The sequence below is a fragment of the Scyliorhinus torazame genome, chromosome 6 (genome assembly GCF_047496885.1).
Source record: "Scyliorhinus torazame isolate Kashiwa2021f chromosome 6, sScyTor2.1, whole genome shotgun sequence".
Taxonomy (NCBI): domain Eukaryota; kingdom Metazoa; phylum Chordata; class Chondrichthyes; order Carcharhiniformes; family Scyliorhinidae; genus Scyliorhinus; species Scyliorhinus torazame.
Genome location: NC_092712.1, coordinates 245,075,116 through 245,089,398, shown reverse-complemented (window position 1 = coordinate 245,089,398; position 14,283 = coordinate 245,075,116). Strand labels below are relative to the sequence as shown.

General features: G+C 45.8%; 1 protein-coding gene across 2 annotated transcripts in view; it reads left to right on the top strand.

The window, feature by feature from the left end:
• The window catches only part of LOC140425362 (uncharacterized), a 120,865-nt gene extending 107,096 nt beyond the window's left edge, over nucleotides 1-13,769 (top strand). For both annotated transcript variants that reach the window (XM_072509554.1, XM_072509553.1), the window contains exon 4: nucleotides 12,878-13,769. In XM_072509554.1, the coding sequence (XP_072365655.1) occupies nucleotides 12,878-12,991 (114 nt within the window). In that variant the 3' untranslated portion in view covers nucleotides 12,992-13,769. The remainder of the gene's footprint in view (nucleotides 1-12,877) is intronic.
• Nucleotides 13,770-14,283: the final 514 nt, after the last annotated feature.

The following is a 14,283-nucleotide window of genomic DNA, read 5'->3' as shown; positions in this document are numbered from 1 at the left end:
GGTATCCGCATCCATACCCCATGCCAGTTGCGCTATCATCTGACACAAATGGCACATGGTCTCCCCGGTTAGTCAAAATCTTTGGTGGCACAGGTGGTCCGGTATCTCCTTGAATGACAAGTGCTGACGGTATACACGTGGCCTGACGTGGAGCTTCCTTCGCATCCCTGCTCGGCCTGTTGGAGGGCTGGCACTTGAGCCTCACCGGCTGGCCCTTGCTCTTATGCAGGGTCTTCCCCGAGTAGGCCCTGTGCCTCCAGCCTCATTGCATCCAGGAAGATAGCAATCTTTCCTGCTCTATTAATTCTCTGCAGGGGTTGGGAAAGGGAAGACATGTTAGCAAGATGAGTAATCGGGGCTGTTTAGCACAGGGCTAAATCGCTGACTTTGAAAGCAGACCGAGGCAGGCCAGCAGCACGGTTCGATTCCCGTAACAGCCTCCCCGAACAGGCGCCGGAATGTGGCGACTAGGGGCTTTTCACAGTAGCTTCATTTGAAGCCTACTTGTGACAATAAGCAAATTTCATTTTCATTTCATTTCATTTTCAATCGCTTGCCCACCCAGATCCAACAGGCTACATGGTGACCCTCAGTTGCACTTCAGCTCCACTCCACCCCCACACCTCAGCTGTGCCCCAATATGTTGCCTTCCACGCTGCATCCCTGTCCCCATCAGTGAGTGGCACTGGGCCTATGATGTGGGGAGCCTCTATCCTCACCACCTATCCCTGTCAACAGAGGTACTGGTGGCTGCCGAAACCCGTGTCGGCGATAGGCTCTGTGACCCTTTTCCTGTCTCCCCAGTGGTAAATACTGTGGGTATCCTCATTGGGTGGGCCGTATTTTATCCCGCCAGCAGGGTTGCATTTGGCTGTGTGGTGGAAAGGGTCTGGTTTATTTAGACTTTCAGAAGGCTTTCGACATGGTCTCACATAGTAGATTACTATGTAAAGTTAAAGCGCATGGGATTGCGGGTAGTGTCTTGAGATGGATTGAAAGCTGGTTAGCAGATAGGAAACAAAAAGTGGCAGAAACGGGTCTATTTCCAATTGGCAGGCAGTGACTAGTGGGGTACCGCAGGGATATGTGCTCGGACCCCAACTGTTCACATTGTATATTAATGATTTGAACAAGGGAACTAAGTGTATTATCTCCAAATTTGCAGATGATACAAAGTTGGATGGGAGGGTGAGCTGTGAGGAGGATGCAGAGATGCTTCAGCGGGATTTGGACAGGCTGAGTGAGTGGGCATATGCATTGCAGATGCAATATACGTGGATAAATGTGAAGTTATCCATTTCGGTGGCAAAAATAAGATTATTATTTGAATAGGTGTAAAATGAGAGAGGTCGATACTCAGTGAGACCTTAGCGTCCTCGTGCACCAGTCACTGAAAGTAAGTGCGTAGGTACAGCAGGCAGTAAAGAAGACAAATGGTATGTTGACATTCAAAGCGAGAGGACTTGAGTATAGGAATAGGAATGTTTTAACTTCAATTGTATAGGTTTTTCGAGGAGGTCACTAAGATGATTGATGCAGGTAGGGCAGTAGATGTTGTCTATATGGACTTCAGTAAGGCCTTTGACAAGGTCCCTCATGGTAGACTAGCACAAAAGGTGAAGTCACACGGGATCAGGGGTGAGCTAGCAAGGTGGATACAGAACTGGCTAGGCCATAGAAGGCAGAGAGTAGCAATGGAGGGATGCTTTTCTAATTGGAGGGCTGTGACCAGTGGTGTTCCACAGGGATCAGTGCTGGGACCTTTGCTCTTTGTAGTATATATAAATGATTTGGAGGAAAATGTAACTGGTCTGATTAGTAAGTTTGCAGACGACACAAAGGTTGGTGGAATTGCGGATAGCGATGAGGACTGTCTGAGGATACAGCAGGATTTAGATTGTCTGGGGACTTGGGCGGAGAGATGGCAGATGGAGCTTAATCCGGACAAATGTGAGGTAATGCATTTTGGAAGGTCTAATGCAGGTAGGGAATATACAGTGAATGGTAGAACCCTCAAGAGTATTGAAAGTCAAAGAGATCTAGGAGTACAGGTCCACAGGTCATTGAAAGGGGCAACACAGGTGGAGAAGGTAGTCAAGAAGGCATACGGCATGCTTGCCTTCATTGGCCGGGGCATTGAGTATAAGAATTGGCAAGTCATGTTGCAGCTGTATAGAACCTTAGTTAGGCCACACTTGGAGTATAGTGTTCAATTCTGGTCGCCACACTACCAGAAGGATGTGGAGGCTTTAGAGAGGGTGCAGAAGAGATTTACCAGAATGTTGCCTGGTATGGAGGGCATTAGCTATGAGGAGCGATTGAATAAACTCGGTTTGTTCTCACTGGAACGAAGGAGGTTGAGGGGAGACCTGATAGAGGTATACAAAATTATGAGGGGCATAGACAGAGGGGTAGTCAGTGGCTTTTCCCCAGGGTAGAGGGGTCAATTACTAGGGGGCATAGGTTTAAGGTGAGAGGGGCAAGGTTTAGAGTAGATGTACGAGGCAAGTTTTTTACGCAGAGGGTAGTGGGTGCCTGGAACTCGCTACTGGAGGAGGTAGTGGAAGCAGGGACGATAGGGACATTTAAGGGGCATCTTGACAAATATATGAATAGGATGGGAATAGAAGGATACGGACCCAGGAAATGTAGAAGATTGTAGTTTAGTCGGGCAGCATGGTCGGCACGGGCTTGGAGGGCCGAAGGGCCTGTTCCTGTGCTGTACATTTCTTTGTTCTTTGTTCTTTGTTCTTTGACATTGGTGAGGCCACACCTGGAGTATTGTGTGCAGTTTTGGTGTCCTTATCTGATGAAGAATATTCTTGCTATGGAGGGAGTGCGAGTGCAGCGAAGATTTACCAGGCTGATCCCTGGGCTGGTGGGACTAAATCGGTTAGGATTATATTCATTGGAATTTAGAAAAGTGATAGATCTCATAGAAACGTAGAAAATTCTAACAGAATTTGACAGGGTAGATTCAGAAAGAATATTCCAGATGTAGGGGAATCCAGAACGAGGGGTCATAGCTTGATGATAAGGGGTAAACCTTTTAGGACTGAGGTGAGGAGAAATTTCTTCACCTAGAGTGTGGTGAATCTGTGGAGTCCGCTACTACAAAAAGTAGTTGAGGCGAAAACGTGTAATTTCAAGAAGGAATTAGATACAGCGCTTCGGTCTAAAGGTATCACGGGCTTTGGGGGCAAGGCAGGATCAGAGTATTGAATCTGATGATCAACCATGATCATAATGAATGGCGGAGCAGGCTTGAAGGGCCAAAAGGCCTCCTCTTGCTTCTATTTTCTATGTGTATGTTCCTATGTACGTCATGGTGTGCCTCCATGCTGTGTGATGTGCAGGCCATACAGATGGGGGTGAGGCCGAGAAGTGTGTATCTGCTGGGAGCGTAGATGTAGTATGATATGGGTCCTGAGTGTGAAACACTGGTTGTGACAACCTGATCAGAGGTAGGATGGATAGCATCAGGGGTGCAGTGGGCAAGCAGGGTTTGGAAACTGATGGTGGTCTGGCGGAGTGTCCTAACTGATAGTGTGACTGGTGAGGCCTAGCCCTGAGAGGGGCAGTGTACCAGGGAGGGTGCCAAAGGCCAAGGTGCATGTGTCCTTTCTTTGGGGTGACTGCTGCTATTCTCCTGCTTCCAGTGCAATGTTGAGTGCACTGAGGAGTGCCAGGTACTGGTGTGCAATTGATTGAACCTGGCCACGCCCATCCTGTTGATGGGTCAGGTGGGGTCTGAGGTGTGGCCTGGATGCGCTCCCAAATTACCAGAGGCTCTGTGAACATTGACAAGACACAGTGAGCAGTTAGCCGAGTGAGCAGCCAGGGCCCTGTAACTTGTAACGATTGAGTGCATTTAAGTCAAATGCTGCAGCAATGGCGGTCTGAGCCAGGCCACCCGATCTTGAAGGGGACACCCAGAATCCATGGAGCTGTCAGCAAGTTGTTCCCTGTTACTCCTTCTGGCCCAGGCAGCCAGCCCTCAGCAAGCGATACAATTTTTAACATTTTTCAAACTTTGCTTACCTTCTCTCTCCTCAGCAGCTATGCGACCAGTCCACGCTCGTAAATACCTGTAATAAATCGTGCCCGAGTGGCTTCTGCCTAAGAGTGGCAGAGCATCACGGAGGCCTGAAGCATAGTGGATCAAAAGTGCTAATCACAATTAAATGAATGTAAATGTCAGATTTGCATGCCGGTGTTGGTGCGGGACGTGATCTTCATTATCACCCCAGCGAGGGACTGGAGCATGGCGCCTGATTCGGCGTTGGGCACAGACCTCAATTTTTAGCCGGACGCCCGATTCTCTGCCCAATCATGGTTCACGTTTGCGGCGTCGACAGGCAGACAATTTGGTCCAGTATTATTTAAGCTGGAGCTGGATGAACTTCGGATCATCCGGGAGGCAGAGGGGGGAATAGAGAAGGGTTACAGGGAGGTAGCCACACCCAAGGTACAGGACAAGAGTAGCTGGGTTACAGTCAGGGGAAGGAAAACGAACGGGCAGACATTGCAGGGATCCATCGTGGCCGTTCCCCTTCAAAACAAGAATACCATTTTGGATGCTGTTGGGAGGGTGACCCACCGGGAGAAGACCCTAGCGGCCAGGTCTCTGGCACTGAGTCTGGCTCTATGACTCAGAAGGGAAGGGGGGAGAATAGAAAAGCAATAGTGATAGGAGACTCAATGGTTAGGGGAATGGATAGGAGATTCTGTGGTCGCGATCAAGACATCCGGAAGGGATGTTGCCTCCCGAGTGCCAGGGCCAGGGAAGTCTCGGATCGAGTCTACAGGATTCTAAAGTGGGAAGGGGAGCAACCAGAATTCGTTGTGCACATAGCTAAGACAAGGGATGAGGATCTAAATGTGATTTTACGGAGTTAGGTTGGAAGCTAAAGAGCAGGACAAGCAGAGTAGTGATCTCAGGATTGCTACCGGTGCCACGTGCAAGTGAGACAAGGAACAGACAGCGAGTGCAGCTGAACACGTGGCTGCAGGGCTGGGGCAGGTGGGAAGGCTTCAGATATGTGGATCATTGGGATATCTTCTGGGGAAGGTGGGATCTGTACAGGAAGGGCGAATTGCACCTAAACTTTAGAGGCACCAATATCCTGGGTGGGAGGTTTGCTCGAGCTCTTCGGGATGGTTTAAACTAGTTTGGCAGGGGGGTGGGAACCAGAGCTATGGATCAGAGGATAGGGTAGCTGTTGAACAGGCAGAAATATTATGCAGCAAGTCTGTGAGGAAGGATAGGCAGTTGATGAGGCAAAGTTGCACTCAGTGGAATGGGTTAATGTTTGTCTGTTTCAATGCAAGGAGTGTCAAGAATAAGGGAGATGAACTTAGAGCATGGATCAGTACTTGGACCTACGATGTTGTGGCCATTACGGAGACATAGATTTCACAGGGGCAGGAATGGTTGTTAGGTGTTCCAAGGGGTTAAATGTTTTCAGACGAATAGGGAGGAAGGTAAAAGAGGAGGGGGCGTGGTACTGTTAAATTAGGGAGTGCACCACAGCTGCAGGAAAGGAGTTAGTTGAGGAGGGTTTGTCTACTGAGTCAGTATGGGTGGAAGTCAGAAACAAGAAAGGAGCAGCCATTTTATTTTTCTATAGACCCCCCAATAGCAGCAGAGAGATGGAGGAACAGATTGGGCGGCAGATCTTGCAAAAGTGCAGAAGTAACAGAGTTGTTGCCATGGGTGACTTGAACTTCCCTAATATTGACTGGAACCTCCTTAGTGCAAATGGTTTGGATGAAGCAGATTTTGTCAGGTGTGTATAGGAAGGACTCCTGACTCAATATGTAGATAGGCCGACTAGGGGGGAGGCCATATTGGACTTGGTGCTCGGCAATGAACCAGGCCGGGTGTCAGATGTCTCGGTAGGAGAGCATTTCGGTGACAGTTACCACAACTCCTTGATCTTTACCATAGTCATGGAGAGGGATAGGAACACACAGTATGAGAAGGTATTTAATTGGGGGAGGGGAAATTATACTGCTATTATACAGGAGCATAAAGTGGGAACAATTGTTCTTGGAGAAATGCACAACAGTAATGTGGGGATTGTTTAAGGAGCACTTGCTGCGAGTGCTGAATAGTTTTGCCCCACTAAGACGAGGAAGGACTGGTAAGGTGAAGGAGCATTGGATGACAAGAGAAGTGGAGCGTCTAGTCAAGAGGAAGAAGGAATCTTATGTAAGGTTGAGGAAGCAAGGATCTTACCCGGCTCTAGAGGGTTACAAGGTAGCCAGGAAGGAACTCAAAAATGGACTGAGGAAAACTAAAAGGCGGCATGAAAAAGCCCTGGCGGGAAGGATTAGGGAAAACCCCAAAGCGTTTACAGACCCATCAGTCTTACATCTGTGGTGAGCAAAACATTGGAAAGGATTCTGAGAGATAGGGTTTATGATTATTTAGAAAAACATAGTTTGATTAAAGATAGTCAGCATGGCTTTGTGAGGGGCAGGTCATGCCTCACAAGCCTCATTAAATTATTTGAGGATGTGACATTGATGAAGGTTTGGTAGTGGATGTGGTGTATATGGATTTCAGTAAGGCATTTGATAAGGTCCCCGTGGTAGGCTCATTCAGAACGTGAGGGGGCATGGGATACAGGGAAACTTGGCTGTCTGGATACAGAATTGGCTGGCGAAAAGAAGACAGCGAGTGGTAGTGGATGGAAAGAATTCCGCCTGGAGGTCGGTGACCAATGGTGTCCCGCAAGGATCTGTACTGGGACCTCTGCTCTTTGTGGTTTTTATAAATGACTTGGATGAGGAAGTGAAAGGGTGGGTTAATAAGTTTGCCGATGAACAAAGGTTGGAGGAGTTGTTGATAGTGTTGAGTGCTGTTGCAGGTTACAACAGGACATTGACAGGATGCAGAGCTGGGCCTAGAAGTGGCAGATGGAGTTCAACCTTGACAAATGTGAAGTGATTCATTTTGGAAGGTCGAATTTGAATGCTGAATACAGGGTTAAAGGCAGGATTCTTGGAAGTGTGGAGGAACAGAGGGATCTTGGGGTCCACGTACATAGATCCCTCAAAGTTGCCACCCAGGTTGAAAGGGTTGTTAAGAAGGCGTATGGTGTGTTGGCTTTCATTAACAGGGGGATTGAGTATAACAGCTGCGAGGTTTTGCTGCAGCTTTATAAAACTTTAGTTAGACCACACTTGGAATATTGTGTCCAGTTCTGGTCGCCTCATTATAGGAAGGATGTGGATGCTTTGGAGAGGGTACAGAGGAGATTTACCAGGGTGCCGCCTGGACTGGAGGGCACGATTTATGAAGAAAGGTTGAGGGAGCTAGGGCTTTTCTCACTGGAACGAAGAGATGACTTGATAGCGGTGTACAAGGTGATAGAGTGGATAGCCAGAGACTTTTCCTCAGGGTAGAAATGGCTGTCACAAGGGGACATCATTTTAAGGTGATTGGAGGAAGGTCTAGGGGAGATGTCAGAGGTAGGTTCTTTACACAGAGAGTGGTGGGTGTGTGGAATGCACTTCCAGCAGAGGTGGTGGAGTCAGAGTCATTCCGGACATTTAAGCAACTCTTGGACAGGCACATGGACAGCAGTAAATTGAAGGGGTGTAGGTTAGGTTGATCTTAGATTAGGATAAATGGTTGGCACAACATCAAGGGCTAAAGGGTCAGCACTGTGCTGTCCTGTTTTATGTTCTATATTGGGAAGTGCTGATGTACTAAGGGATCTAGTTGTCCTTGTACATCAGTCAATATAAATGGAGAGGCAAGTATAGCAAGCAATTAGAAAGGCAAATTGGATGTTGACCTTCATTGCAAGAGGATTTGAGTTCAGACGTAAGACTCTCGTACTGCAGTTATCATAGATTATCATAGAATTTACAGTGCAGAAGGAGGCCATTCGGCCCATCAAGTCTGCACCGGCTCTTTGAAAGAGCACCCTACCTAAGTCCCTCCACCCTATCCCCATAACCCAGTAACCCCACCCAACACTAAGGGCAATTTAGCATGGCCAATCCACCTAACCTGCACATCTTTGGACTGTGGGAGGAAACCTGAGCCCCCGGAGGAAACCCACGCACACACGTGGAGAACGTGCAGACTCCACACAGACAGTGACCCAAGCTGGGAATCGAACCTGGGACCCTGGAGCTGTGAAGCAATTGTGCTAACCACCATGCTACCGTGCTGCCCAAATATATAGGGCCTTGAACTATTGCATGCAGCTTTGGTCTCCCTACCAAAGAAAGATGTACTTGTCATAGAGGGAGTTCAGCGGTGGTTCACTCAGCGTTGACGGGACTGTCGTAAGATTCACTAGAGTTTAGAAGGATAGGAGATGTCATAACCCACACGGGACGTAGAAGTAGCAATGATTAAACTCCCCATGAGCTTGTTGAATATGCTCTCATGTTAAAGGGGTGAGGAACCCTAAACCGTGTACAGCTAAACTTCTGTATAAAGTCGGCCAGTTTGGGTACCGACAGAGGAAAGAGCCGGCTGAAATCTTTTATGCCATGTACGTAATAGTTATTTCAATAAAACCTTAGTTTCTTCCTTCAACTCCATGTGGACTCCCTTTGTGGTCTACTAAACTGGCGACGAGGATGGGATTATTCATCCACGATGTTCAAATTTAGTGTGGAGGATGGTGTCCTGCTTTGGATTATGCGTGTCGTCGTCCAAAAGATGGAGGCGACCACACCAAAGCCACAATCAAAAAGCTGCATTTGTCTTTTCACCCATGGCATCCTCGGGTTGTTAGTCACAGACAATGGCACACCTTTTGCGAGCAAAGAGTCCTCGGGGTTTCTGCAGACCAACAGGGTATGACAAATTCAGACTGCCCCGTATCTCCCAGCTTCGAATAGGCTAGCAGAGATGAGGTCTAGACTTTCAAAGGCAGATTACGAAAACAGTCTTTGGGATCTGGCCCGGTTCCTGTGTTTTTACAAGACCACCCAGCACACCATGACTGGGGTGACCCCGGCTGAGATGATGATGGGACAGACTTTGGCCCCGCCTTGGCATGGTCTTCCCTGACATCGGTGGGAAGGTGCACCACAACCAATACCTGCAAGGGCGTTGGCCCGTTTACCGTCGACCACCCAGGCTCTTTCTAACAGGTGACACAGTGTGTGTCTGAAATGTTGCAGATGGCCCCCAGTGGATCTCTTGGACTGTAATCGGCCAGACAGGGCCAGTTTCCTTCCAAGTACAAGTCCGGGGTAAAGTAATGCAAAAGCACGTGGATTACATTAGGTCCAGGCGACCAATTATTCGTAAAATTCCTCCCAAAAGGAAAAGTTTTTGTGCAGACAAACCTGATTCTTGAGCAAGCCAGATCAGAACCCCAAGAGGGTCAAGACACCGACATAAGAGCGGTCGTCGGCACAGATTCAGAGATAAGACCCAACTGTTGGTGGTCTCTGATGCAGAGTCCACAGTGCAACAGCCTGCGGCAAAGATTCCGATTCAGCGTTCTAATCAGAAGCGGTGTCCGCCTTCCCGGTACACACCACCCAATCCTGCACCGCAGGTGCACGACGTACAGCTGGAGGTGAAGCGAGTCCAGCACCCTCCATCGCCACAGTCATCGGTGAATTCTTCGGATTTTGGGGTGGGAGGGGTGTCATTACTCGCATGTGGACTTACGAAATGGCAGTGATTAAACTCCCCGTGAGCCTCGCTGAATACGAGCACGCCCCTTAAAGGGGCAGGGAGTCCTAAACCATGTATAGCTAACCTCTGTATAAAGTCGCCAGTTTGGGTACCAACTGGAGGGATACCAATAGAGGGAGAGATCCGGCTGGGATCATTCGTGCCATGTACATAATATTTATTGGAATAAAACTTTGTTTCTTTCTTCAACTCGGTGTGGTCTACTAGGGAGATCTAATTGAAATTTATAGTCAGCATGGGGGCAGATTATGCCTCAGAAACCTCATTGAATTCTTTGAGTATGTGACGAACCACATTGCTGAAGGTCGGGCAGTGGATGTGGTGTATGTGGATTTCAGTAAGGCATTTGATAAAGTCCCCCATGGTAGGCTCATTCAGAAAGTTAAGGATACAGAGAAATCTGGCTGTCTGGATACAGAATTGGCTGGCCAAAGACGACAGTGAGAGGTAGTGGATGGAAAGTATTCCGCCTGGATGTCGGTGACCAGTGGTGTCCCGCAGGGATCTGTTCTGGGACCTCTGCTCTTTGTGACTTTTATAAGTGACTTCGATGAGGAAGTGGAAGGGTGGGTTAGTAAGTTTGCCGATGACACGAAGGTTGGTGGAGTTGTAGATAGTGTCGAGGGCTGCTGCAGGTTACAACACATTGACAGGATGCAGAGCTGGGCTGAGAAGTGGCAGATGGTCGAATTTGAATGCTGAGTACAGGGTTAAAGGCAGGATTCTTGGAAGTGTGGAGGAACAGATGGATCTTGGGGTCCACGTACATAGATCCCTCAAAGTTGCCACTGTCATGTGAGAGTACCTTTAAGGAATGGGTGTTTAAGAATGTACCTTTAAGAAATAGGTGTTTATCAGTGACGTCAGAGTGTGGGTGGAGCTGTTCTGCCTGTCAGCTTTTTACTTTCGTTTTAGGGTGTTTGCTGCAGGGTGCGTTTTAGTTTTGTTTTCAGTGTTTGAGCTGAAGCCAGACAGCGCAGGTGTACTGTTGATCTCTCTGCCATGAAAAGACTATCTCTTGATCAGTTGGTGAATTCAGAATTATAAATGTTCTCAGTAGTGAATGTAAACCTAATGTGCTTCTGTTAAAAGGTGTTTCTTTTGTCTTCTGTTTGGGAAGTTATTAAGGATTACTTAGTGTTGTATTCTTTGGGGGTTGTATTTGAATTAATGGTTGCCATTAATGTACACTATATGTTTTAAAAGGTTAACTTGAGTTCATAGAATAAACATTGTTTTGCTTTAAACAAATACTTTTCCATTTCTGTTCTACCACACCTATACAGTGGGCTGTGTGCTCCCACAATCTATTAAAAGTTGGGGGTCACTTTGTGATACACTTTGGGGTTCTCTAAATCCTGGCCCTTAACACCACCCAGGTTGATAGGGTTGTTAAGAAGGCGTATGGTGTTTTGGCTTTCATTAACAAGTTTATGAGCCACAAGGTTTTGCTGCAGCTTTATAAAACCCGGGTTCGACCACACTTGGAATATTGTGTCCAGTTCTGGTCGCCTCATTACAGGAAGGATGTGGATGCTTTGGAGTGGGTGCAGAGGAGATTTACCAGGATGCTGCCTGGACTGGAGGGCATGTTTTATGAAGAAAGTTTGAGGGAGATGGGGCTTTTCTCACTGGAACGAAGAAGGAAAAGAGGTGACTTAATAGAGGTGTATAAGGTGATGAGAGGCATGAATAGAGTGGATATCCAGAGACTTTTCCCCAGGGTGGAAATGGTTGTCATGAGGAGACATAATTTTAAGGTGATTGGAGGAAGGTGTAGGGGAGATGTAAGAGGTCGGTTCTTTACACAGAGAGTGGTGGGTGCGTGGAATGCACTGCCAGCGGAGGTGGTAGAGTCAGAGTCATTAGGGACATTTACACAACTCTTCAACAGGCAGTAAATTGAAGGGGTGTAGATTAAATCATAGAATCATAGAATCTACAGTGCAGAAGGAGGACACTCGGCACATCGAGGCTGCACCGGCTCCTGGAAAGAGCACCCCTCCCAAGGACCCCACAACCCAGCAATCCCACCCAACACTGAAAGCAATTTTGGACACTCAGGACAATTTAGCATGGCCAATCCACCTAACCTGCACATCTTTGGACTGTGGGAGGAAACTAGAGCACCCGGAGGAAACCCACACACACAAGGGGAGAACGTGCAGACTCCGCATAGACAGTGACCCAAGCCAGGAATCGAACCTGGGACCCTGGAGCTTTGAAGCAATTGTGCTAACCACAATGCTACCATGCTGCCCTTGATTAGGTTGATCTTAGATTAGGATAAATGGTCAGCACAATATCGTGGGTCGATAGGCCTGTACTATGCTGTACTGTTCTATGTTTTATGTTCTAAATGTATAAAATTCTAATAGGGCTGAACAGACTAGATTCAGGGAGAATCTTTTCCTAGTTGGGAAATCTAGAACCGGGGACACAGTCTCAGGATACAGGCGAGACCATTTAGGACTGAGATACGCTCAAGAGGATGGTGAACCTGTGGAATTTTCTACCACATACGACTGTGGAGGCCGAGTCAGTGAATGTATTCAAGAAAGTGATAGATCATTTAAAAAAATTTAATGACATCAAGGGATAAGAGGAGAAAGAGGGACTATTGGATTACAGATCAGCCACGATCAAATTGAATGGTGGAGCAGGCTCATAGGGTCAAATGGGCTATTCCTGCTCCTAGTTTCTATGTGTGTTTCTTTCTATACAGACACAGAAAATGTTTGCACTTATGGGGAAGAGAAAAACTATCAATATAAGATAGTCATCAAGAAATCACAGAATTCAAAAGGAATTTATTTACCCATATTGGTGAGCGTGTGCACATTACTACATTTCTCCCAATCACAAATTCAGGCAAATAGCATTTTAAGGAGAGGTTAGAATAGATTAGTTCATGCTGACTAATTTAAGTGAACAAGGATTGGGGGAGATTCATTTGCAGCATTAACACCAGCATGGACTGGTTGGGTGGAATACCTATATTTGTGCTTTATGAAATGTAATTCTATGAATTCTTTGAGGAGGTCATGAAATTTATCAGAGAATATCTTTCTTGTCTATATAGAATGGGGAAAATTATTTTGCACATGCCTAAATATCACAATATTTAAAAGCTGGCATTGTTTCGAATAATGCATCGGGATATCCTATTTGATAATACTTATTCTTATTTTTCAGGACCATATATCTGAACCTCAATCCCCTCTGAATGGCATAAATGTAGACACTGGAATGGTTCTTATCAATCCTTTTTGCCAAGAAACAATTTTTTCAGCGAACACAGATTTTTAGAGTTGTGGTCATATGCTAAAAAAACCTGAGTAAATCTATGTGCACCAATAATAAGGTATATACCTCGATGTTTATCTGAAAAGAACAAGCTGGACTTCTTTTCCAAAACTTCACAGGTCCTTTTTACATGGGTGAAGAAGACTTTGCAACACTAATTTATCAAATTAGTCCACAGGCAATTTCTGGTCTATTCGTCTACATTTTTAAAATGTTCCTGGTTTTCACGTATATGTTTTCTGACTGATATCATATTCAGTGTTTATTTGTAAAACAAACTTGTAATTTTATGGACACCTGTAATTAAACTTGGTGCATTAGACCAGAACAATAAATGTTTTTATACACAACTGTACCAACCTGAAGTTTAATTACCGATCAATATGATTTTCATTGATTGAAACACAGTGACATAAAGTGACATGCACTTTATATGCCACTTTACAGCAGTTTAGCAGGTATAATGCACAAAATATTACAGAATCTGGACTTGAAGGTCAGTCTGTTTCCTGTAATGTTGTGTTCATGTTATCGTTGATAATTGCTGATTCAGCAAGGAACAAAATAAAGTAAAGACATTATTACTGACCCAGATTATGATGTAGTAGGCCATGATATCTGGCATTAGTTACATATGCTCTTACACAATTATACATTTTTAGGAAAAGGGCAAAGAGATGAATTTTCAGCAAGAAGAGACACCTGGATGAATAGTTTATCTCCTTAATCAATCAGAATGAAATATTGTAAAATTAACAGTGCAAGGGCACAAGGGCTGTGAAGGAAGTGTAGTTTCGAGTAAATGAATTCAATGTCAACTGACGTCTAGCAAGAGAGAAAAGAAAGGTTGAATTAAGAAAAATTAAAACACAAGTATAAACATAAAATTACATTTTAAAATCTTGAACATTCTTTGAAGAAACAGGATTCCACATTTGTAGTTCATTGTCAGAGCCCACGTCTTTTAAAGGTTGCTTACACTTGAAATTACAATTTTCCATTGTGCAATTACCTCATATTTGAAGCATCTTCCTGCCATTCAATACATTTCAACACAGCAGTGCGAGATGTTTTTCAAAGCTGAAGATGAAGCTGCACAACTCAGCAACTTTTGGAAATATTCATTTAATTCATAATCTGCACCTGAATTTGTTGTACAATCAACTGAAATAAGTGTTCACCATTAGCTTTACTGGTATTTTTGAGATCCTGTGGGGTATTTACAGAGTGGATGTGGAGAAGATATTTCCTCTTGTTGGAGAAACGAATGAGAGGTCACGGTTTAGAAAGGCAGT